This window comes from Myotis daubentonii, chromosome 1, assembly GCF_963259705.1.
Source record: "Myotis daubentonii chromosome 1, mMyoDau2.1, whole genome shotgun sequence".
Classification (NCBI taxonomy): Eukaryota; Metazoa; Chordata; class Mammalia; order Chiroptera; family Vespertilionidae; genus Myotis; species Myotis daubentonii.
The window spans coordinates 73700254-73726685 of NC_081840.1; the positions used below are offsets into that span (position 1 = coordinate 73700254).

The window sequence follows — 26432 nt, forward strand, 5'->3', positions numbered from 1 at the left end:
AGTCTGACGCACTCTGTGCCTTGCGCTTTGCCTTCTCTCTGCTCGCATGCAGTTGTGCGGCACATGCTGAAATCCACGCCTAAAACCTGTCTGCATTGGTCTGTGTAGAAATCCCCCAGGGCGGAAGAGGAGGAGGAGGCGGAGGCAGAAAAGCAGCCAGACCCGCTGCACCAGATCGTTCTCCATTTCAGCCGCAATGCTCTCACGGAGAGGAGGTCAGCACCATCAGGACACCCGCTCCTCCCACACCCTCCTCTCACCGATGGCAGTGCCTGCAGAGGGGCTGCCAGATTTGCGTCGCCCTCCTTGCTGCCCTCATGTTGGCCAACAGGAAACATCTAGGGCAGTGATGGCGAACCTATGACATGCGTGTCAGAGGTGACACGCGAACTCATTTTTTTGGTTGATTTTTCTTTGTTAAATGGCATTTAAGTATATAAAATAAATATCAAAAATATAAGTCTTTGTTTTACTATGGTTGCAAATATCAAAAAATTTCTATATGTGACACGGCACCAGAGTTAAGTTAGGGTTTTTCAAAATGCTGACACGCTGAGCTCAAAAGGTTCGCCATCACTGACCTAGGAAACCCCATAAGCCACAGCCCTCTCATCATAATGCCAGACATTCACTGGTCTATAGATTAAGCAGCTCACACTGTAACTTTCCTCCCCGAATTCCATGGCAAGACAGTGCCCACTCAGATTCCCAGAGTGGTTCTCAGAATCAGGGGGTGGGGGGTTCTAATTAATTCACTAGTATATATATCATTCAAGATATATGTGGCTCTTAGTCTTTCCCACTGGGCCTTGAAGGTAGCCTGCTAAATATTTCCTTTATTTTTTCCAGCAAATTGGAAGACGACCCTTTGTACACCTCCTATTCCAGCATGATGGCCAAGGTACACCTGGCTCCTGCCCACTGTCTCAGTCATTCTCCCTCCTTAGACCTTTGCAGCACAGGATCTGTCATGCTGAGCAGCAGGCCTGGGACTCATCATGATGAGAGCTCCAGGCAGAGCACAGTCCACGTGCCATACAGGTGACACTAGTAAACCACTCCACTGTCCTCCTAAGAAACCTTGAGGCTTTGAAGAAACAGTGGATACTAGTGTCTCACATGACAGATCTAAAGGAGCTAAACAGGGCTTGGACATACAGACCACCCTGGCATTTTCACTCACTGTTCAGATGCATCCAGCTGTTCAAACACATCTGTAGGCAAAGGAAGTTCAGTACTTTGGAAACAGGCTCAGAAACTAGAGGGAGATCCTAATGTTCTAAAGGAGGCAGCATGAAGATGTTGTTTCTGTGTCTCATGGAGGGACGGTGACCTCTGGAATGCTGAGTGGCTAAGGGAACTGCTCCTTCTCAAATGGGAAACCTTCGTGTCAGGCAGAAAGGGGGGGGTGTTGGGGTACAGAGCACCTTTTCCTTGACCAGATATACCACATGGCCACGATGGGAAGGGGCACTTTGGGATTTACATCCTAGGTGTCTCTGATCTTCTTCCCAAGCCCCTGGTTCTTGTTCAGAAAGGGACAGCTCCCTCTGCTCCTATCTCTTGATTGACACTAGGACTTGACTAGGTGAGAGACTTCATGTCTCTGTTTAAACCAGATGGGTCCTCATTAATCGTGTGGTCTTGGTGTTCCCATTCTCACTTCTGAACCTCTTCGTAACTGCAAAGGTGGCATTTAGAGTAGAAAGTTGCCCTGCAGTCAGAATGTTCTTGGTTTTACAACATGTGTGAGGTCCTGTGAATTGCATGCTATCCCCTGCCGCACAACGAGACAGTCTTGATTTTCAGGTCCACCTGTAATGTGATTGTCTGTCTCCTTTCTCTGTTCCGTGGAATCCAGAGTTGTCAGAATGGGGAGGATGAAGAAGAGGAGGAAGACAAGGAAAAAACATTTGAGGTAAGTTTTCACTAAGATTGAAGACAGGGCCACCCTCCAAAGCCAGCCAACAGGCCTTCAGAGGTGGGTGCTGACAGCCATGTGGCCCACCCACCATGTGTATCTGGTAGCAAACACAAAAGTGTTCCTGGATAAGGCACTCTGTTAGCTGTGGCTCTGTTGTCTGTCTGCCTGCCTGAGGAAAAGCTACAGGCAGCCAGTCAGTCAGCAAACCACCCACTAGGTTAGTTCTTTGGGAAAGTTTATACTTCTACCCAAGTATGGTAGTTATGGGCCAAAGAAGGACAAATTCAAGCACCCAAAAATGAAAATTCAAAGCAACGAAGACACTGGGATGGTTTTGGCCCTACTGATCTGTAAATGTAATACAGTAATAGCGACTTTTATTTTTGAGGCAGTGCAGAACCCTAAATCTCCCAAGATAAAACTATATTAGTTGACTTGTACTCTTTTATAGACAAAGTACACAACAGTGACAATAAATGAATACAATACCAGTTCTGGAAAGCCTTGGCATTCTGGTATCCCATATCCAATAGAGTCTATGTTGACTGTGGTCTGAACATTCTATGTAAGTGGGTGTTTTCTATGGTCTCACAGGTAAACTCCAGGTGACCACTCCGCAGGTCTCTTTGTATGGCAGGACATTGGAATCAAACACATTTTAACCTGAGGTCACTTCCTATAATCATAGTATAAAAGAGGAATGGACCGTGTTGCCTCTCTTACCAAAAGTGGAAAATTAGTCATCCAAATATGAGTGAATTGCAGGTGGACAGTTCTGGAAAGCTGAGTAGCATCTGACAATAAACTTCAAAGCTCTGCTTTGTGTTTTGCCTTCCTTAGGCAGGTAACGATTATCTCTCTCAACTTACCTCCCCACAGGGAGTTCCCTGGGGGTAAACAAACCTTCTCTCTGTGTATCTTTTCCAGGAAAAAGAAATGGAAAAGCAGAAAACCCTCTATCAGCAAGCTCGTCTGCATGAGCGCGGGGCTGCCGAGATGGTGCTTCAGATGATAAGCGCCAGCAAAGGTGGTTCCTGGGGTTTCTGGTTGGGCCCCTGTCACTTCCACCAAGAATTCACACTGTGAAATGAAGTCATTATGAAAGAGTCCCGATAAAGCCCCGTTGGTGGGATTTAGATGAGATTTACCCTCTCTTTCCTTGGCGATTCAACTGAATCTTCACCACAACAGGTGAGCGGAGCCCCATGGTGATTGAGACTCTGAAGCTGGGGATTGCAATTCTGAATGGAGGCAACGCTGGCGTGCAACAGGTATGGGGACTCTCGGAGGGAGTCAGGCTTCCTGGGGTATTCCCATCAACAGTCGTCACACTTCAGGGAAGAGGCATTGACTCGGCTACAGGGGCCACCACCCAGAAGCATCTTTGCTGGTATTTGTCCTTAGTGGCCAATTAGATCAGAGTAGCTGGGGACACCGATCAAACCAGGCTGGGAGTTGACAGGCAAATGTGTACTTAATGGAGAGGGTTGACACAGGGTTCAAAGAGAAAAACATTTTGTTTTTTCACCATTAAATGTTTTTTTGCACAATTATGCTCTAGAAGACGTTTTCTAAATCTTAAATTTTTACTTCAACCTTTTCATTGAATTAGCTGCCCTATTGTGAGCAAGGAGCCTGCTCAGTTAAGAGAGGTTCATAATCCCACATACCTGTTGTTTGCTCATTCATTCATTCAACAACTATTTAGTGATTGCTGACGATGCCCTGAAGTCAAGCTCTGCTCTAGGGGTGCAGGGTGCAGCAGTGAGTGATACACATAAAAACCCCTGCCACCAGGCAGTAAATGAGAACACATTATCATAGAGCAGAGTGCCTGGCACAGGAAATTCATTCAACAATCTGAATTGGAATTGGCTGCAGAAGACAGGAAGGCACCGGTGCCTCCTGGGCACTCCAGGCTCTGGCTCAAACCATCTGTGTGCAGATGTCTGTGTGACATTTCAAATATTCCTGGAATTCATGAGCCTTAAATCCCAGGGCTTTTGAGAATCCAAACTCATAACTACCACTATAGAATATAATTTTTCCCAGCCTTTATTAATCCCAAACAAATGTCTTATTAATAACTACCATTTTCTGCCCCACCAGTTGCTCAGTGATTGAGCATCAACCCATGAACCAGGAGGTCACATTTTGATTCCCAGTCAGGGCACATGTGCCTGGTTTACAAGCTCGATCCCCAGTAGGGGGCGTGCAGGAGGCAGCTGATAGATGATTCTCTCTCATCAGTGATGTTTCTCTCTCTCCCTCTCCCTTCCTCTCTGAAATCAATAAAAACATTAAAAAAAGAGAGAACTACCATTTTCTAAGATCCCCCTCTCCATCACTACTCCATCAGTTGATTTTCTTGAAGGGCCTTTTTTAAAAACAAAGAAATATTATTTTGCCAGACAAAGTTCCTGCCCTCCCAGTGAATGAGAAGAGAAGAAACAAAGTCTGATTGTGAAAGAAATGCTGAGTTCTCAGAGAGGCTCATTACTGGCTAAGCTCCTTGCTTCAGGGTGTCAAACTCATTGTGGGAGCTGTTCAGATTATACCTCACAACCATAAACATGGATTTTATAGAAATGTCCACCCTAATGATTCCGGTTCTGTTAAGTAGGAAGGGGGTGGGGGAGCAGACACATGGCAGGTTTAAGTCCACAGGGTAACAACCCACCACCGTGGATCTGACTCAGTGTGCCTGCTTGACTAGGACTTTGCCATTTCTCCATTACAATTAGGAGGGTCAGTACTTGTGGTATAGTTTCCATTGTTTTTCCTTTTAAAATGTGTTTCCCTTGCAGAAAATGTTAGATTACCTAAAGGAGAAAAAGGATGCTGGATTCTTTCAAAGCCTTTCTGGTCTTATGCAGTCTTGCAGGTAAATATGGGAAAACCACCCACAGCAGTTTTTAAACTCTTCACTATTCAAGGGAAGGGGAAATGAAATGGGGAGGGCCGTGAAGTTGGCTTATCATGGAATTATTGAGAAAGGAGTCACCTACTGGAGAAAGTGAAGAGAATGGATGGGCATTGTTCCTCCAGCCTTCAGAATGATATTCAAATAATATTCAGAGGGGAAAATGTAATGTCCATTGGACACACACACACACACACACACCTGTTTGTTGGCTTGTTAATCATCCTCATCTCCTTTTTTGTTATGTTCAGAACTGAGTGTGATTTTCCCCTAAACATCCTATCTAATAAAAGAGAAAAATGGTAATTGGCGTACGACGATACCCTTTTCATTGGTTAATCGGGGCTATATGCAAATTAACTGCCAACTAAGATTGGCAGTTAACTGCCAACGAGATGGCAGCTAATTTGCATATGTAGGCACAATGCAGGGAGGCGAAAGGGAAAGCAGGAAGAAGCCCCCTGCCACTGACAGTGATCAGAAACCCAGGGGGGAGCTAAGAGCTGGGGGGCAGGGCAAAGGCGGCCCTGGGGCCGCCTTTGCCCTGCCCCCCAGCCATGATCGGAGAATCAGGTGCCTTTTCCACCCTGGCCAGTGATAGCAGGAAGTAGGGGTGGAGCCAGCGATGGGAGCTGGACACAGTCGAAGCTGGCAGTCCCGGGAGCTAGGGGTCCCTTGCCTGGGCCTAAAGCAAAGCCCACGATCGCAGGGCCGCTGCAGCTGCAGGTTCCCACTGCCCGGGCCAGACGCCTCAGCCAGAGGCGTTAGGCCTGGGCAGGGGCGGAGCCTGCAACCGTGGGGAGCTGGGGGTCCCCTGCCCAGGCCTAACACCTCTGCCGGAGGCCTCAGGCCTGGTCAAGGGGCTGATCCGGTGATTGGTGATCAGAGGATGATGAGGGTCAACTCCTCTGGCCGAGGCATCAGGCCTGGGTGGGGGGCGGAGCCAGGGATTGGGGGGATATGATGGTCCCCTTGCCCAGGCCTGAAGCCTGGGTCAGAGGCATCAGGCTTGGGCGGGGGGTGGAGCAAGCGATCAGAGGGAGATGGGGGTCCCCTGCCCAGGCATGATTCCTGGGCCAGAGGCCTCAGGCCTGGGCAGGGGTCAGAGCCAGTGATCGGGGGAAGATGGGGGTCCCCTGTCCAAGCCTGACACCTCTGGCGGAGGCGTCAGGCCTGGGCAAGGGGCCGATCAGGCGATCGGAGGGTGATGGGGGTCTACGCCTCTGGCCGAGGCATCAGGCCTGGGCAAGGGGCAGAGCCAACAATCGGAGGGGTCTGGGGGTCCCCTGCCGAGGCCTGACGCCTGGGCCAGAGGCATCAGGCTTGGGCTGGGGGCAGAACCAGTGATGGGGGGAAATGAGGGTCCCCTTCCCAGGCCTGACGCCTCTATCAGAGGCGTCAGGCCTGGGCAAGGGGCCGATCCTGCAATTGGAGGGTGATGGGGGTCAACGCCTGAGGGCTCCCAGTATGTGAGAGGGGGCAGGCTGGGCTGAGGGACACCCCCCCACACACCCACAGTGCACGAATTTTGTGCACCGGGCCCCTAGTATCTAATAAAAGAGAAATTGACCATACCTCATCTACACCCACAAGCCATGCCCACAAGCCACACCCACCAGCCAATCAGGAGCCAGTATGCAAATAAACCCAACCAAGATGGCGGCCGCCACGGAGCTGGTGCGAACAGGAGGCTTGCATTGCCCCTGGCAATGGAGGAAGCCAAGCTTCCCGCCTGCCCTGGCCAGCTGTGATCTCCACTCAAGGCTACAAAGTTTCAATTATAGAAGATAAATAAATCCCAGATACCTGCTTCCAGTTGCTGTGGCCTTTGTTCAAGGAGGGTGTGGGGTCCTGGGTTGCCCCGGGGCCGTGGCCAGGCTGAAAACATGATCAGCCCCTCACCCAGGCCAGCCACACACACCCCCCCCCCAGCAGGGACCCTCACGCCATGGGGGCATGGCCGGCCTGCAAACCACTACAGGCCCCTCTCCCAGGCCTCCCCACGCCCCAAAGGAACCCCCACCCTGATCCAGGACACCCTTCAGGGCAAACCAGCCAGCCCCCACACATGCACCAGGCCTCTATCTATACTAATAAAAGGGTAATCTGCTAATTAGACTGGGAGACCTTCCAGGAGACCTTCCAGACATTCTTCTGTACAGAGCCATGGTAGCAGGGCCAAGGTAGAGGCGGTTAGAGGCCAAGAGGGGAGGGCAGTTGTGGGTGATCAGGCTGGTGGGGGGGGGCAGGGCTGTTGGGGGTAAGCAGGCCATCACTGGGGTCAGTTGGAGGTAATCAGGGCAGTGGGGCAGGCAGTTTGGAGTGAGCAGGCCAGCAGGGGGGCAGTTGGGAGTGAGCAGGCCAGCAGGGGGGCAGTTGGGAGTGAGCAGGCCAGTGGGGAGGAAAAGTGGGGGCAAGCAGGCCAGCAGAGGGGCAGTTGTGGGTAATCAGGCTGGCAGGGGGCATTTGGGGGCAAGCAGGCTGGCAGTGGGGGGCAGTTGGGGGCAAGCAGGCTGGCAGGCAGAGTGGTTGGGGGCAATCAGGCAGGCAAGCATGCAGGTGAGTGGTTAGGAGCCAGCAGTCCCAGATTGCAAGAGGGATGTTCAACTGCTGGTTTAGGCCCGATCCCTATAAACCAGCAGTAGGACATCCTTTGAGGGGTCCCAGATTGGAGAGGTGCTGGGGTCCAACCCCAGCAGGTCCAGGGGTCCCCAAAGGTGTGGATGGAGTCGGCGAAGAAGGAATGACACGGAGACAGCGTTCAGTTGATCAGCAGCCTAGCCAGGATCTCTAGCCAGGATCTCCAGCCAAGTTCTGGTCTGGATCTCCAGCGAAGTTCTGGTTAGGATCTCCAGCCAGGTTCTGTGTCCATGTTCTCTTGCTAGGTTCTCCAGGTTCTCCAGCCAGGTTCTGTAGCCATGTTCCCTCGCTAGGTTCTCCAGCCAGGTTCTGTCCAGGTTCTCCAGCCAGGTTCAGTCACCAGGTTCTAGTCAGGTTCTCTTGCCAATTTCTGTAGTCAGGTTCAGTCCAGGATCTTTTGCCATGTTCTCTCCAGTGAAGTTCTTCTGTCTCTAGAGAACGTTCTGTGTAGGTTCTGTGTTCTGAGTTCTGACTTCTAAGTTCTGTGTCTTGCTGTCTTGTTACATCTGTATTTATACCAGTTGATTCAATCCTATCAATCTCTATTACAAAGGTTAGGGCGTTTCTTATCTCCATTCCAGGGAGTAAAGATTATGTAGCTTAAGCATGATTGTTCATAGTTAAAGTGATTAATTACCCGCCTGGCACTTAGTTGAGGGGTTTTATTCCCTCCCTAACTTCAGGGGAAAATCCCTACCTGGGGATTCAACCTTTCTCGGAGAGGTGACCTTGGTTAAAACACAGCGCCAAGAAGGTGAGCAAACATATTAAGAACAGTATGCCATATATGCCAGGTCCCTTGAAACAGCAAGGATGGACCGGCTCCCGGCAGAGAGGGTGCAGGCCGGGCTGAGGAACACCCCCTCCCTTGTGCACAAATTTCATGCACTGGGCCACTAGTATGCTCATAAAAATCAAGCCAGAAAAGAATGGAAAAGAAGATGAATGCCTCATTATGACTCAAGGCTGTTTTCATTAAGCAATTTGCTAATCTTTAGTCTTAACCGGCCTTGGAGCCTGAATAGATATTTGGTGGGTACATATTTTGACAGAGGTACATCCTAACATGAGAACATTTTGTCATAGCCTAAAAAACAAAGCATTAAGCTTTCCATGCATATTACGAAGTGTGTAAGCCTCCCCTCATGGCTGAACCTAATGACAAATGAACAGTTTGTAACCAAAAGTCAGGTTACCATACTTGCTCATTTCAGAAATGAGCCAGAAATCTAAGAAAAGTGTCAGCTTATTTTCTAATTTTCACATATATTTCTGAACAGTCTGCAACTCATTCTAAAAATAATTCAAAGTTATAATTATCTGGCTCATTTGCCTCCAGTTAATATCCTTTAAAATGGAACATTACATTTTCCAATTGAAAATTTGGAGGATGAACATTCTTTCTTATGGTGGACTTCATAATTTTACGAACCTTACTTGATTGGGTAAGTATTATACTCTGGGGCTAGAGGGAGTATATTTGAGCTGCAATACCGTCCGTTGTTCTTACCCCCCCCCCCAGACCCCCACTGAGAGCCAATTTGTTTATTACCTCTCTTAGAAAAAGAAAATGTAATATTGCCAGACCTGACTCACTGAGGGTAAAATTGTGCATGTGCACTCGGGTGGCAAAAATCAAGGCAGTTCAGTTCCATATTGCTCATGAAATTCTCAATTAAATTTCTAAGAGTTCCCTTGGTGGTCAGCAATACTTAATATTGTTAAACTCATTTATAAGGATGACTTGGAGGGACAGGTGACATACCCTTATAGGCCAAATGAGTTCTAACAGAAGTTTGAAGGTATGTTAGTAGTCTTAGGCCAATTATAAACATAATACATATTTGTAAACATTTAAGCATTAGAGAAATGTAAACATTTGAAATGGGTGTTTCGTGATGTCTGTTGCTTAAATTGCCTCCTGAATCAGAACTGCTGCTTCAAAGCAATCATGTCCAAATGCCCTTTTCTGTGTTATCCTTTTTGACAGCAAAACCAAAATGAAATGGGTCATTTGTGTTATTGAACCGGCCCTTTTACAGTAGGCTCTGGGAAGAACCAACAAGATGGCAACAGGGATTTTCATTGTTTTCTCTTTTAAATTCATCTAAATTGCAGAATGTCTGTGACCCCCTGAAAGGGGAAAAGATGTTCTGGGTTTTCCAATAATGTCTTTCCAGGCTGATGGTCATTTCCTTTGCTCAATGGTAAAAGGCAGGCTAGGTTTTGCAGAATCGTAATGGATTCATCCATCAGCTTCCCTGAGAGCTATAGTCTTGTGAGACCTTATGTTCTATAAAACCTTTCAGATTGGGGAAGAAGCTAGAGTTTGTTAGAGAAATAGAATGAGCCACAATTGGAAATAATATGATCACATAGTGTGCTCATTATTAAGCTTGGTGGTTGTACTAGGGGTTCCTGACTGATGGTGGCCATGACTAGGAAGGTTGGGGAAAGTAGGAACAAAAATGGATAGAGCATCGGCCTGCGGACTGAAAGGTCCCAGGTTCGATTCCGGTCAAGGGCATGTACCTGGTTTGCGGGCACATCCCCAGTAGGAGATGTGCAGGAGGCAGCTGATCGATGTTTCTCTCTCATCGATGTTTCTAACTATCTCTCTCCCTTCCTCTCTGTAAAAAATCAATAAAATATATTTTTTAAAAAAATGAAAACCAACTTGCTAAAAGTTCAGGAACTCCTAGGGACACCATTGCCTCCAGAAAGCTTAATCTCACCTACTATATGGTTCCTGAATGACACAGAATCCTAAAGGGTTTGACCGTTGAAATCTAGAAATTTGTAGCACTCTCCATCAGTATTCATCCTAAGCTCTAAAAGCTCCAGTTCCTTGTGATTCTGAGAGAAAGTAGGGAGTTGAACATTAATTAATGCAGTTTACTGTAAATTTCCCTTGAAAAATCTAAGAAACAAATCGTTTCTTCTTTACTTGAAAAGCCTTTTTAAATCTTCATCCAAAAGAAAGGACTCCAACTGGACAAAACGACAGCCACCACAAGTGTTTCTGCCCCTCCTCACAGATGCGACAAGGTCTGTGAGCACTAGGCTTCCTTGGGAAACACTGTTAGACTCTCAAACACACTGTGATGTGTTAGTGCATTTGTTAAAACCCAAGGACAGGCTCTTAGTCAATAGGTGCATTGACGTTAGAAATCTATTTTCCCGGAGTGCGCAGCCCTGAACCTTGCTTTCCTTTGTCTATTACAAGTGTCCTTGATTTGAATGCATTTGAGAGGCAGAATAAAGCTGAAGGCCTGGGGATGGTTACTGAGGAAGGAACACGTAAGTAACTAATGAATATGAAGGCCACTCTCTTCCTGAAAAAAAAAAATCGTAATTAACTATTTCCCGTTAGAGCCCCTGCTCCTTGATCTTTGAGGACTTGCTCCATTTTGGCAAAATATTTCCATCAGTAACTTGGATAAAACCATCATCCAGGCTGGGTGTGTTCATAGAGCCAGTGCTAGCTAAAGACAGTTTATCATGGTGTTTATGGTTTTCTTACTTTGTATTCTCTTTTTCTCTTATCACCAGTCATTGTTCGTGAGCGTGGTAAGTGTGAGTTTCTGGCTTGAGTTCCCACCATGTGTGCATCCTAAGGGATTGATTTAATTGCCTCAGTTCCAACACTTTATAGGCTCAGTGGTTGCACGCCTTGTTTAACTCAACAGCTTGATGCTTAATTAAAGAAGGGTTTTCCATCTATCAAGCATGGGTTATGGTCTGAGAACCATTCCTGCCACTAGCCTGGTTATTTTCCTTACAAATGCATCCTGGGGCTAAATATCTTAGCTTTGCCAATCATTGTGTTGTGCAGCCTCAGTTCCGGGTTAATCAGATTGACCAGCATTCATCCAAAGTTCCCTTTCCAAAGAATTCTGACACAGCTCCTGAAGCATTTTTGTAGTCATTTGTATTAGAAGGTGTTCTGTGTTGAGAAGCAAGCAAATGCTCACCAGTGTCCTCTGTTTTCAAGGTGAAAAAGTACTCCAGAATGACGAGTTCACACGAGATCTCTTTAGATTCCTACAGTTACTTTGTGAAGGACATAACAACGGTAAGTGGAACGGATAGATTTGACAAGGGAAAACAGCATTCAGGTGCAAAATTCTGATTCCATTTAGGAAGCCACATTCAATACCAGCAGTTGCTAACTTAAGGACAACAGTTAATCCATTCCTAAATAAGAAACCCTATGTAAAACGACCTTGAACTCATGACTAAAGTTATTTAGTGCCACCCAGCCTAAGCTGCTTCCAGAATCTTCAGATGTGAAACTAACAGCCCTTTCTGTCAAGACCCTCAAGGCTCAATAGGTCCGGTTTCTGGTGTCACTGGAGTGGGAGGGCTCATGTCAGAGCTCTGTCCTGCAAGATCCACCAAGACCCAAACAGGATGCCCTTGTGAGGTTTTTCACATAGTGTACCTCTGCTGAGTTTAGCAAAGAAAGCACAACCGGCTCTCTAGGCAAGACAGAGACAGGGTCTGACCCAGCCCTGCTGTTGTCAGACTTTCAGAACTTCCTGCGGACTCAGATGGGTAACACCACCACCGTGAACATCATCATCAGCACTGTGGACTACCTTCTGCGTCTTCAGGTGAGTGGGCCTTGGATGGTGGCATGTCTCAGATGTACTTCCAAAAGCTAAAGACAGCTAGTTACATGAGGTCAGGGAGGCCCAGGAGATAGTAAAACCCCAGTAAGAGGAAGTAAAATACCGTAAGTCCTCAACATCATCAATAAGTTCGTTTAAGTGAAACAACTTATAATGGGACCAATTTTGCCATAGGCTAACTGATTTAAACAAGAGTTAAGTTCCCACAGCATCTCATCAATAGTGTAACCTAACAACATTGAATAAGACAATTATTCGAGGACCTGCTGTGCCTAAAACATGTATTTGAATGTTTGAAGACTGCCCTGGGGGAAGTGGTTTAAAACCATATCATCTATTATGAAATGCTGGTTTATTTTAGTTTTGCCAGTGAAAACCTAGCCACGATATCCTGGAGCTATGAAACAACCTGTGACTGAGAAAAGATTCTTCACTAGGAGAAAGTTTCAGAAAGTGGTCCGAATAAGATGAGTCTACAAGTTCTTAGTGTTGAGAAGTCACTTGGTTTAATTGTTTGAAGGAAAATCCAAATAATATCAAGAAAATCTACACAAACATAAAAAGGGTTCTCTTTTCTCTTTGCTGATTCTTCATGCACTTCTACCATTTAACAGAGCAATCTATTTTAACCTCCCTGTGTTCCAGTTTTCTTATCTGTAAAATGAGTCTCAAAGAGTGATGGTAAAGATTGAGAGATTTAATATATACAATAAGCTCAGAACAGTGCCTGGCACTCATAGTTTTAGTTATTGTGTTGTTGTTGTCATGATGATTTGGAGGATAATCATTATCTTTATCTTTAGGGTACATTTTTCCTGTGAGTAGATTGTCCTATATCATAGTCACCCAGGTCCAGCTGTCCTCTCTCCTATCTGTTCTTTTCTACAGAGGGACATCTGTCCTTCAGAGATGCCAGGGATCAGCTATTTCTGTACTTCTTCCCAGAGTGCCAGGCTCCTGTCTTAATGAAGAGGTCTTAGAGATGTGGGATTATCTTGTATTCTTCCTGAATGTTGAGTTTAGCTACACTAACTGAAGCCTGAGAAATACTAAACTCTACTTGTCTGTTCCTAGGAATCAATCAGTGATTTCTACTGGTACTATTCAGGGAAGGACATCATCGATGAATCTGGACAGCACAATTTTTCCAAAGCTCTAGTGGTCACAAAGCAGATTTTCAATTCTCTTACAGAATACATCCAGGTATGTACGCAGAATGCATGTTCAAACACAAGGAAAACATTTTCAACATCTCATGCTCTACATTCCCTACAGAACATTTGGGTGCGCGGATGGACTGTGTATCTAGCCTATTGCTGACAACACTTCATTTCTGTAAATAGGAACCAATAGTACCTACACTCTGTGAGAAGCTACGGCTTATGGGTCCCCACTGTGACTCATTCATATCATTGTCACACTTGCATTTATCTAGTTATATTTTGCTTTCCCTCCTTGACTGAAAACTTTTTGCAGACAAAAAGTTCTCATTCAATTTAAAATTCCTCATTTCTAACACAATGTCTACATCATAGGTGTTCCATAAGTGTGGACAGTGGAGTAGAGAAATGATTGCTAGAATGAAGGAATAAAGGCATAAATGATGTCACCTTGAGATTAAAAACAGAATTAATGACATCCTACGAATTTGTCAGAAATGAACTCTGTGAAAAGGGTAACTTCAGAAGCACATAAGCTATGTGAATGGCAGTTAAGTCCACAAGTGAACTTCAGGTTGAATGTCTAGAACTTGCAGCGTTCTTTTTCTGTTCACAGTATTCTCTATTCATTGCCTACAGCAGTATAGCTACCATGCAAAGAGGACATAGTGGGGCGTAATTTGCTATAATATCAGTAGCCATGTCACAGTCCTCAGTGATGTTACATACATTTCTTAAAGATCTGTAGGATGAATCAACTGGCACAGTCAGATCATATTTGCTTACTATGATAAACATAAAACTAAGACTATTAAATTTAAAGGAAGATTTTTAAGGGAGAGATTGATCATTGTCACCCAAGGATGGTAAAAACATGGAGAGATAAACCTAGAAACAGGTGACTCATCGGAAGTGTCACAGAATGTGAGATGCCTGCAAAGGATATTGAACAGACTTGACAAGCATCTGATTTGTTCTCTGCAGAACACCTTCCAGTTTTCAGAATGTCCCATGCAACACTTAACCCTAATGTAAAGCAGACACTTTGTGTGTTTCTTTATACAAAGGGTTTTGTTCCAAAAAGAATCTAGAGGTTTCTAGGAATCAGATACAAAATGTACATGAACAGTCATTTTTAAATAAGGTTCATGACTTAAGGAAGCAGGCAATATTTCTCCTGCTCACCTCTTCCCTGAGAATTCTGTCAAGACATTTCCAGAACATAAGATAGTATCAGTGTACTTTTTGGAAATTTCTTCCTGAAGGGTGATTTTGGAATTGATTAAAAGGTAGGAAAAATAAACTATAAGGAAGAGTTTACAATAAGAAATATCAGATCAATAATGCTCTGCAAAAATTGGAAAGGATATTAACAGGAAAAATGCAAACTGGTCATTGTCTTCCCTCTGTGTTTGGCTTTCAGAAACGATAGAGATGGTATTATACCTGAAGTTCATGTTAATAGTAGGAAAATCCTAAAAGTAATTGACCAGGAATATTATTCAGTGTTTTGGGTTTGTTTTGTTGTTTATTTGAGCAGATAACCATGTGGTCATAGCATTCTCCAGGTAGCTTTGCCAGGTAATAGTAGATGTGATAGGGCTTGATTTTCACAGTGGGCTCCATGGAACCCTTGACTTCCTCAGACCCCTTGTAAGCCAAGGTGTGGATGAAAGTGGGCAGGGGTGCTCTGCAGTCTTGTTCAACCAGAGCACTGAGCTTTTTTAAATGATGTTCTTCAGTGTAAGATTTTCTTTGAAAAACATATTCTAAGGCTAAAAGAAAATCTCTGGACATCGCTGGACTGTGAAATTCCTAGTGGCTTTTGTTAGACATAGGATCCTATGATGGGGGTGTTAATATCTTGGGGAAATATTGAGCACAAAATATGTGACTTTGGGGAGGAGCTACCTGTTCATATAAACTAGTGTCACAGACCCTTCCTAAGCCCTTCAGAGCAGTTAATGATGTTTCAGTGAAATGGGATGTCCTCCTCTCCACAGGGCCCTTGCATTGGGAACCAGCAGAGCCTGGCTCACAGCAGGCTGTGGGATGCGGTGGTCGGCTTCCTCCATGTATTTGCTAACATGCAGATGAAACTCTCTCAGGTACTGTAGCCTGTCCCCAGTGAGTTGTTGGTGTGAAATGCTAAGTTAATCCTCACCCCCTTGGTATTCCCACTGTGGATGTCGCTGCTTGATCAACACTGGCTGAAAAAGTCAAGCAGATGAGGGCTCATTTTTAAAACCATGGGTCTAAATGGGAGATAGGAGTGAATGGCCCAGACGGGCTTTTGCATGGATGCAGCTTCCTTCCTTGTGTCCCACCAACCTACCCTTTTCATAATTGCCTCAACATTTGCTTCCTTGTCACTGCTTTGTCAGTTTATAACAATCGATGGCTCTGTCTGGTCTGTCAGCTATCCGCATGTCTCTTTAATTCACCTATGCCTTCTCTCTCACCTTTGCTTCCCCCTCCCTCCGCACCTCCGCCTTTCCTTTCCACTCCCCATCTCTCTGGCAAGATGAATCAGACTCGCTGAGAGCATTTATTATGAACAAATAAATGTAGTGTGTGTAGTAGATGATCGTCTCTCTCCATGGCAACACATGAGGGAGAACTTCAGGATGTTTCAGGCTGATTAGAATAACATTTGTAGCATCAATTTAAATAATGTGTACCTACAATGTTCAAGGCTGTCACATCTGCCTCCTCCCTTCTGGAATGTGCTATTTAACCCTTTCATTTTTTTCCCCTTTTGACTCTGGCCTTATGGGAGGAGAGAGTTCTTGGGAGGGCTGCTAATTCAGCAGTAACATGTCAGCTGCTTGACTCCTATGTCAACCCAGCTGGGCAGCATGGTGAGGGGCTCCGGAGACAGGTCCTGCTACCTCCTCACTAGTAAATTTCAGAAAGCCAGTTCCCTTTTCTGTTTTTTTGCTTCATCAACTGTAAAATATTAGGATTTAGAATAGCTGATCTCTGAGGTCTCTTCCAGCTCAAATATTCTACACATCTATTTTGTATAAAGCTGTGACATACACCAGAGCTGGGGGATGTCCCTCTGAAATTTAAAGAGCTAGACAAATAACTGTCTTTACAAAGAGAGTCTGTAAAAGGAGTGTGGCTCAGATGCATTTTTTAATCTCACCCTCTGATTGCCCACCTCAGATCCTCCAAGGATTGTTTTCCTTCTGTGATGTAGGGTGCAAAGCACAGTGCTAACTTGGCAATGCACTGTCTGCAATGCTGAAATTAAAACCAAACAGACTAGTATCAAAACCATCCGGAGGAATAGCCTCAATTATATAACATTTTAAGGGACCAGTGGCACCCAGATCACCACCAACTAGAATCAGGAGAACCTAAATTAACCCATTAAAAAAAAGGAGAACCCACTTAGTGATTTTACTCTCAATGCCTTAATTGGATTGCAATAGTATTCCCAAAAAGCTCACTTGCATTTCTCCAGTATCAAGCACAACAACATAAACTATAGAGATACCTAACAGCTCTTTGGTGGATTGGGTTGTTCAGTAGTTTTGGACAACGAGTGGTAATCTGCCACGTTGTGCTAATAAAAGGAAAGCTGTAAAGGAATGCTATTGGCCATGCTCTGCTGCAGGCAGCTTCCCGGCGCTACAAACAGTGGATGGTAAGACGTCCGCATTCACAATGAGAAGGGAACTCATTCCCGAGATTGACCCAACCCTCACCTAGCATTTCCAGAGCAGGCTCTTCTTGCTCGCTGCCCTGTACTTTGCTGAGGGATCAGATAGCTCAGGGGTATCTCCTGTTTCTGTTCTAGGATTCCAGTCAGATCGAGCTGTTGAAGGAACTCTTGGATCTCCTTCAGGACATGGTGGTGATGCTTCTGTCCCTCCTGGAAGGTTGGGCTGTTTGGTATAACTAGGCATTCACACAACTGTAATTGGTCCAAGCACTAACCATAGTAATCACACAGATTATCCTCCTGGCAGGTCATTCATGCCATATAACATTGGTTAGAAAGCCAAATTTTCATCAACAAAAAATGAGTGAGAGGAACATGGTCTGATGGACAAAGCCTGAAACCAACTTATTTTATGACAATAGGAAAGCCAGAATGAACTGGGGAAAACCTCTAAGCTTTGCTCTTCCCTATTCTCTCCCTCTCCCCATTGCTTTTCAATACATCTGGCTGCCAGTGTGTATGCCAGCCATCTAGTTGGTCACTCTCCTAGGTTTAAGGGGATGAAAGGGGCACCACTTATTCCTATGTGTCCCCAGTAATCTAATAACAAAACCATTTCCCAGGCCCCAAGCCAGATAAAAGGCACTGGGATAGCCATCTCCTTCTCCCTCTGTTTCTATGCCCCGGGCTCCTAGTGGTATAGTCTTTATGGCTTGCTGCTCCCTCCTGCCCATTTCCAAATTATCACAGTCAGAAAAGAGCTGACTGATTTGACACATAAGTCTTTTAGAAATAGCTACCTGACCAGTTACAGAATGGCTTGAATTTATTGATATATTTGTATGTCTTTTTGAACCTGCCTCACAGGGAATGTGGTAAATGGAACTATTGGCAAGCAGATGGTTGACACACTGGTAGAGTCATCTACCAATGTAGAAATGATCTTGAAATTCTTTGACATGTTCTTGAAACTTAAAGACTTAACCAGCTCAGACACCTTCAAAGAATATGACCCAGATGGTAAAGGGATTATCTCCAAAAAAGAATTCCAGAAGGCCATGGAAGGGCAAAAACAGTACACACAGTCAGAGATTGACTTTCTCCTTTCTTGTGCAGAAGCTGATGAGAATGACATGTTTAATTACATTGATTTTGTCGACCGGTTCCATGAGCCGGCCAAGGATATAGGGTTTAATGTGGCAGTGTTATTGACAAATCTCTCGGAGCATATGCCAAATGATTCTCGCCTTAAGTGTCTGTTGGACCCAGCAGAAAGTGTGCTAAACTACTTCGAACCATACCTAGGACGCATTGAGATTATGGGTGGTGCCAAGAAAATTGAGCGTGTTTATTTTGAGATCAGTGAATCCAGTCGAACTCAATGGGAAAAGCCCCAAGTGAAGGAATCTAAGCGACAGTTCATCTTCGATGTTGTCAATGAAGGTGGGGAACAGGAAAAGATGGAACTGTTTGTGAACTTCTGTGAGGATACCATCTTTGAAATGCAGTTAGCATCTCAGATCTCTGAATCTGACTCAACTGACAGACCAGAAGAGGAGGAGGAGGAAGATGAAGACTCTTCTTACACATTAGAGATTGAGGGGGAAGAAGAGGATGACAAATCCTTTGAGTCTGTCTCTGCATTTGCCATGGCCTGTGCCTCAGTGAAGAGAAATGTTGCCAACTTTCTAAAGAGGGTAACTCTAAAGAACCTCAAGAAGCAATACAGGAAGGTGAAAAAGATGACTGTGAAGGAGCTGGTAAAGGTGTTCTTCTCGTTCTTCTGGATGTTGTTCTTGGGGCTGTTCCGGTTGTTCTTCACCATCTTGGGGGGAATCTTTCAGATCCTCTGGAACACAGTGTTTGGAGGGGGCCTGGTAGAAGGGGCAAAGAACATCAGGGTGACCAAGATCCTGGGGGACATGCCTGATCCAACCCAGTTTGGTATCCATGATGATGTTTTGGAGGCTGAGAGGGCAGAAGTGACCGAGACGGGTATCACCACGGAACTAGTGCACTTTTTAAAGAGTGAGAAAGGAGATGCGGATATTATGTCAGATCTTTTTGGATTCCACTCCAAGAAAGAAGGTGGCTCAAAGCATGGGCCAGAAGTGGGTTTGGGTGACCTCTCTGAGATTATTGGCAAGGATGAACCCCCTACACTAGAGAGTACTGTACGGAAGAAAAGGAAAGTACAGGTAAGCATAATTTGTTTCCATCATCTTCCTTTACGCCCAGAAAAACACTTGCTACTATATTTTGCAGCTAGTACTGACACCAATTCCCTGAGAGCCAACAATATATTAGACACCAGCTCTCCTATGATAACCCTGACCTCATCATTCTAGCTCTACCATGTCTGAGGGGTGCAAGTCGTAAATGGATGCCCGGTGTCTAATTGCTGGGTGGTCTTCAGTTTACATTGTAGAGTTCAAACATGGTGATCTGTGATGCTCACCTTACTTCCACACTTTTATTAGAAGGTTAGTTCTCACTAACCTTCTAATAAACAGGTTCATTCAGTAAACTGGAAGCATAGAAAACCAGGTGTAATATAACAGGAGGTTTTTCTAGTGAGACAATAATTCTGCAGTGTCCCAAAAGGTCCAGATGATATCATATACTTTAGCACAGTGTCCCAGTGAGTCTTATCAGCTGGGACATTTCAGTATTGTGATGCAGCCACTATTAAATTTGGACTTTGAGTCAGTCGACTAGATTAAGAGAATAAGATAATAGTAATTCAGAGCCCCTTGGTCATGGATGTTGGTCCTTGGTCAACCCTTGGTCATGGGTGTTTCCCTCTCTTGCAGCATCCAACTCACAGCATCATTCTAGCACTAAAGAGGGTATGGAGAGAAGTGTAAAGAGATCAGAGCCCAAAGACAACTTTTATTCATTCATTACATTAATATTTATTAACTAGCTAATATGTGCTTGTCATTGTTTTCGGCTCTGAGGATACAGTGGTAAGTGAAAAATGCATTGTCCCTATAATTCAGTGAAAAAGAGAGATATTGAATAAATCTGTATAGGCATGAAGAACATTAGGAAGGATGAATGCCAGGTGCTAAGTATATATATAGGAGAGAACTCTCACCTGACTTTGCAAATCAGGGAAGAAAGCATCAGAATCATAGGCATTTTTATAATATTAATTTCTTTACTCCATTTGGCTCCCCAATGTAGCCCCAGGGCATAAACATAATTGGATTCATTCAAGGCCTGCTACATGCCACGCTGTGTTCTGAGGCTATGAAAACTCAGTTAATAAGAAAGACATTTTTGCTTTAATAGAGCTTAATTTCTAATGGAAGAAGACAACAAATAAATAAGATAATTATTATTTGTGACACATGCTAAAATAAATGAACAAGGACATGTGTTACAGAGTGAATGTGGGCCCTACTTTAAATAGGACTGTCAAGGAGGCTTCTGACAAGGTGTCCTATGAACCATGTCCTGAAGGATATCAGGCACATGCACAGCAGTCACACTCCAGGCAGCGGATATGCTTAGTGCAAAGGTCCTGGTGCAGGGAAGGATTTGGATTGTCTCAGGAAAGGACATGAGATCTGGGTGTAGGAAGTAAGGAATCAAGTGGTGCAAGATGAGGATGGAATGAAAGGCCATGATCCTGTAGCCATGTAGGCGTCGGTAAGGAGCTTGAATTTTCTTCGAAGTGCAATGGTCATCAGGCAGAGGACCCTGGGGAGCGGGTGCTAAGAGGATTAAAGACGAGGCAGGTATCCTGTCTGAAGCAGATTCTGATTTGGACCCTCTCTCCCTGACCCGATGGGGTCATGGGACCACTGCTGCGGGCTCTGACAGTGTCCGAGCTCAAGTTTTCTCTTTGAGTTGACTAATAATAAGAGGGCAGTGGAGTTTTCAGATTTGAAATCTTTGTCTTGGCATCTCTCCAGAGCACCTGGATATGTAGCAGGACACTCACCTTCCATGACCCTGAGAGAAGCAGAAGCAGGAGAAGAGAAAGCCATTGGGACTTCTGACCAAGGAGATGAAAGTGGCCAGCGATATGGCTCTTCACCATGAACACACTGATTGGGGAGAACTTGACTGACTGTTGTTTTTGTCTAGGCAGCAGAGATGAAAGCAGCACATGACTCAGAAGGAAAAGTGGAACCCGAGAAGGCAGAGTAAGTTCTTGGTAGCTTCGAGGACTCAAACTCCTGTTAGACAGTTCTTGATAGCATCTACTATTCTATTGCTGTGGTAAATAGCTGTAGTAATACTATCCTATATAATAAAAGCCTAATATGCAAATTGTCCCCTTGGGTGGTCGTTCAACCAGGGAAACCGGGAGTTCGACTGCTTGCTATGATGTGCGCTGACCACCAGGGGGTGGCATGGAACATGGCAGGTGTCGGTGATGTGCTGTGACCTCTTGCCAGCTATCTGGGGGCAGGGGTGACGGGGACGGAAGTGTGGTGAGAATGTGGGGTGTCCGCTGAGCTTGCTCTGACTCTCCCTGCTACCCTCCCCTGGTATGCCAGGGCTCGCACACCAGGGAAGCCCCCACACTCAGGTGCCAGGCTCCCGCAAGAAGCCTGTCTCACACCTGTGCGGCATCTTCCAGGTGAGCTGGGCCACAGCTGCTGGGACCACAGGGGCCGGTCAGATTCCCCGTGGGGTCATGCAGGAGCCAGTCTGCAAGGCCAGCCGGGAGAGAGCACACTGCCCACCCAGCTTCCATGTGATGCCGCTAGGTGGCCCAGAGGCCCACGCTGCTCCCTGGCTCGTGGCGTCTGGCCATGCTCACCACATCTCCATGTGGAGACTTGGGCACCATGACTCAGGTGGATGCGGGGCATGCAGGGGCCCAGGTGCTGCCCAGGGCCCAGAGGTCAGCTGGAACCTGTCCTTCCATGCCAGACGCTTGTGCTTTGATCGCCAGCCAGACCTAGGGACTGCACCCATGCACGAATTTCATGCACGGGGCCTCTAGTAGTAATATAAGAAACTAGAGGCCTGGTGCACGAATTCATGCATGTGTGGGATCCCATCGAGGCCTATCAGGGGTCTGGCTGACTGGGGGGAGGGGGTGTAGGAGGTTGGCAGGCCGAGGCGGGGTGGGCAGTGGAGCCATGGAAGGTTGGCTGAGGGAGGTGGGGGCCACAGGAGGTTGGAGGGCCAAGGGGTGAAGGGGCCACAGGATATTGGCCAGCCGGGGGGGAGAGGCTGCGAGAGATTGGCTGTAAGAGTGCACTGACCACCAGGGGGCAGCTCCTGTATTGAGCATCTGCGCGTCATAGCGACTGGTCAACCTGTCGTTCTGCTTGTTCCAGTCATTTAGTTGTAGTGGTTACTTAGGCTTTTATGTATATAGATAGGTATTTTTCAAGCTCTGGGTACATTTTCTTTTACCCCAGCTATACAATAAACACATTTTATTAATCTTGTTAATTTTATAATCTCACTAATAGGTCAGAATTTCACCATCTGGCCAAATTATCAAACACTGACATTTCATAACTTTATATAATGTTAATGATGATGATATCTAATATATTCAATACCTATTACATGCCAGGCCCTATGCTAAGGTCTTTTACACAATATCTCATTTAATCCCTACCACAAATTTGGAGAATAGATACTATTGCTAATTCAAATGAAGTCTTAAAAAATAAATAATAAAGGACTTTTCTGAAGAAGAAGAAAAGTTAAGCCAAATTTCTGAAAAAGACTACAAACTTATTGATAACTGTCATAAACCTATGACCATGGCTCATCGAAGTGCACAGTTGATGTCCAGGCACCGTGGGTGATAAAGAGCTGAGGTTTCCACCTCCCAAGAAAGAATTACCAGGCTTGAATTCAGTCTCCCTGTCTGGACCAGGCCTCCCCCTGGCCTCTGTGCTAAGTGGGTTTCTTGCTCCTGCAGCATGGAAGATGGGGAGAAGGAGGAGACAGCTGGAGAACAAGCCAAGGTCCTGTGGGCAGAGGCGGCCAAAAAGAAGAAGCGGCGGCGTGGCCAGAAAGTCGAGAAGCCTGAAGCCTTCATGGCTAATTTCTTCAAAGGGCTGGAAATCTACCAGACCAAGTTACTGGTAAGCGCTCCAGCCCAGGGCCCACCTCTGGGGCAGGAGTTGGCCCAAGGAAAACCTCAGAGAAATGACACAATTTTGTTTCACAATTTGGTTGGTTATGCTTCCTCACTTTCTCATTCCTCTTCTCATTTATCTGCCTGCTCCTCTTGTGTTGGAGGAAACGCAATAGAGGTTAACCTGGCAAAAGCCAAGTGTTCCAGCTCCCCTGCCCAGCTGTGGTTACCCTCTCTGCCCTGTGCTGTCTCGGACAGCATGGGAATTCCTCTTCCTAGCTGTGTCATGTGGGGACTTTGCTGCTCCTCAGCCAAAGTTCACGAGTAGTTGGACCATTAGGGATGCAGAAAGAATCTACCCATGTTAGGTGGTTTCTCACAACAGACCCCAAAAGCTGTTCTTCCACATGCAATCAGCCCTCAGCCTACCTTCTGCAGTTCTCAGATGATCTGCCTCCTGAGGTACAGCTGCTGATGCCAGGATAACCCCTTCCCCGGCACCTGCGGTAAGAGCCCTCCACAGGGAGATTGAGCGCTTTCCCCATGCAGCTGCACCCTAGTCCTCAGATGCTGATCTTCCCGGGAAGATGGCAGTGAGGATGGGAATGGTGCCCCTGAGAAGGGAGAGGTAGGGGCTCTGGGACTGTGACTTACAAAAGGCCAGGCACCTGACGTCAGTCTTGTTGCATGCAGGGTAGGAACTGCAGAGAGGTCTTTGTGAACTTAGATCACCCATAATGTCCCAAAAGACTAATTTCTGTGTGACGTGCTCAGTATACGCACACACACACACATGCATGCCTTTATAGCAGCATTTGCATCTGCTGGTGGCATGTCTGGCATTTGGCACCCCGAAGGACAAGTTGGGCCAGGGTTCCTTTGAGCATCACTCTAAGCAATTTTTTTTAAATCATTGTTTTTGGTTCCTCTCTCAAATAAGTCCCAAGAAGGCCAGAATTGTCCTAGAATACTGGTTACCAAAGAGCAGAACTATTCACGTGTAAACTTCTAACCAGAGTAAACTTCTGTGTGAAAGAAGGAAGTTCCCTTTTCCTTGCAAAGCTCCTCGCCTCTGCCTGTCCTTTCCTTTTCAGCATTACCTGGCCAGGAATTTCTACAACCTGAGGTTCCTCGCTCTGTTTGTAGCCTTCGCTATCAACTTCATCCTGCTCTTTTACAAGGTGATACTTCATTCAAAGGTCATTTACTAAATGTACTTTACTTTTTAAAAAAAATAATAGAAATTAGAGCTAAGATTCTAATATCTAAAGACATTTCTAAGACACTGGCTTCTAAAAAGGGTGTCATCTTCAGCAAGGGGAAGAATGGAGAGACTGCCTGCAAGGACAGTATTCCAGTAGTTCACAGTTGTTCTATTAATTACCTAATAAATTCTTCAAATATTTGTTTGGAATCTACTATGTCCTTGAGCCTTTATTAGGAACTGGAAGGCATTTCAAAATGCAGTTCTTTCCTTGAGGAATAAGGTAACAGAGAGAACCATTATAGTTGATCCCCATGTTAGAACCCTTATGAAGGGAGAATTAACAGTTGTTTTCTGAATGAGGAGAAGGAGGGACTAATCAAGAGAAATGAAGATGTGGAGCATTGATAAGTGGGTCTTGTACACTGCAGGCACATAATAAATGTTCATGGAATGAATTCATGAATGATAGGCCTTTACTAATTTTTAGTAAAAATTCCTTAATTTTTAAATATTTTTTTCTTTTTCTCAAAAGATACGTTTTGTCTATTTAAAGTGTTGTTTGCAATTATTAGAGCTACTAGGGATTCCTAGAAATAAGTTGCCCCAAAATCTCACACTCAGCAAGTAATGCTGTCACCGCTATTTGCTCAGCCACATAAAGTCTGTGCGGAGACCCAACGGCGGATGCTCTTCCTGGTGTTTGTAAGAGTGTGTGTCTTGGCCAGGTCACTGAAGAGCCTTTAGAAGAGGAGGCAGAGGATGTGGTGAACCTGTGGCATTCCTTCAGTGACGACGACGAGGAGGAAGCGATGGTGTTCTTTGTCCTTCAGGAGAGCACTGGGTACATGGCCCCAGCGTTGCGGGCGCTGGCCGTTATCCACACCATCATCTCTTTAGTCTGCGTGGTGGGCTATTACTGCCTCAAGGTGAGTTGCTGTCCACTCTGCATCTAATCTGAATCCTTGGAGAGGAGGCATCATTTCTGAGCCCAGCCAGCCCTTTGTTCTCTAAGACTTTGCTAAGAGACTAAGGTTTGTGGCGCAGCATCCTGGGTATCACCTAGGCCAGTGATGGCGAACCTTTTGAGCTCGGCATGTCAGCATTTTGAAAAACCCTAACTTAACTCTGGTGCCGTGTCACATATAGAAATTTTTTGATCTTTGCAACCATAGTAAAACAAAGACTTATATTTTTGATATTTATTGTATATATTTAAATGCCATTTAACAAAGAAAAATCAACCAAAAAAATGAGTCCACGTGTCACCTCTGACACACGTGTCGTAGGTTCGCCATCACTGGCCTAGGAGCTGGTGACCCATACAATTGTGGGCCCCGCCCCAGGCCTGTTAAATTGGAATCTGTACTGTAGCATGACCCCCAGGAGATCTGCATCCACACTGTTTGAGAAGCCTTGCTCTCTGAGCCCCATTTCAGGCTCCACTTGTAGAATTTCATAAAATTAGAAGCATCCGTCTAAATCACACATGCACCTTGTCATGTGAGATTCTTCTGATCTTTGCATTTATATTGGAGTTTTTACAAAAATGCTTTTTGCCTTTCAAAAATTATTTGGTTTTAACTCTTCGAGACATTAGAAGAAAACTTAATGAGTTACAGTTTCAGTTACTGTTTATTGCTGATAACAAATCACCCCTAAGCTTGGTGGCTGAAAATGATGTTTGATCGCTCTGATTCTGTGAACTGGCTGGGCCATCAGAGCAGCTCTCTGCTCCATGTGAAGGCGGCTGCATCAGCAAGCATGTGGGAGTTCAGCTGGGCCAGACTGTCCACGGTGGCACTGGCTCACGCCTGCACAGTGGAGAGGTAGCGGCTGGCAGGCTGGCATAGCTGGGCCTCTCCGTGCAGACTCAGGGCACTTCCCTGTCCACATGCCTCTCCACATTCTCTCCCTAGCCAGGTAGCTGGACTTCTTGCATATGGTGCCTTGGAGTTTCCAAAAAAGCACAGAAGTGAAAGCTGCTAGCCCTTCTTAAGCCCAGGCACAGGCCCAGCCCCAGCCCCAGAACTGCCAGTGTCATTTCTATTGCATTCTTCTGGGTAAAGCAAGTCACAGGGCCGGCCCAGCTTCACTATGGCTCAGGGGTGAGGAGGGCTGCACAGGACAGTAATACTAGGAGACCAGGTTTGCTAGGGCCACGGTTATGTCTTCAGACACTACCACAGTTACGTGAGTCTTCAGTCATT

The 26432-nt window shown here is 45.6% G+C and overlaps 1 protein-coding gene across 1 annotated transcript in view; it reads left to right on the plus strand.

Moving 5' to 3' along the window:
- RYR3 (ryanodine receptor 3) overlaps positions 1–26432 on the plus strand; it is a 546057-nt gene that overhangs the window by 497430 nt on the left and 22195 nt on the right. Inside the window, 18 exon segments of the mRNA XM_059705681.1 lie at positions 109–215; positions 850–901; positions 1862–1918; positions 2852–2951; positions 3116–3195; positions 4732–4808; positions 10714–10787; positions 11040–11057; positions 11482–11562; positions 12015–12103; positions 13196–13324; positions 15285–15389; positions 17090–17171; positions 17822–19152; positions 21053–21111; positions 22860–23025; positions 24113–24199; positions 24951–25151. Of these exon segments, the coding sequence (XP_059561664.1) occupies positions 109–215; positions 850–901; positions 1862–1918; positions 2852–2951; positions 3116–3195; positions 4732–4808; positions 10714–10787; positions 11040–11057; positions 11482–11562; positions 12015–12103; positions 13196–13324; positions 15285–15389; positions 17090–17171; positions 17822–19152; positions 21053–21111; positions 22860–23025; positions 24113–24199; positions 24951–25151 (2895 nt within the window).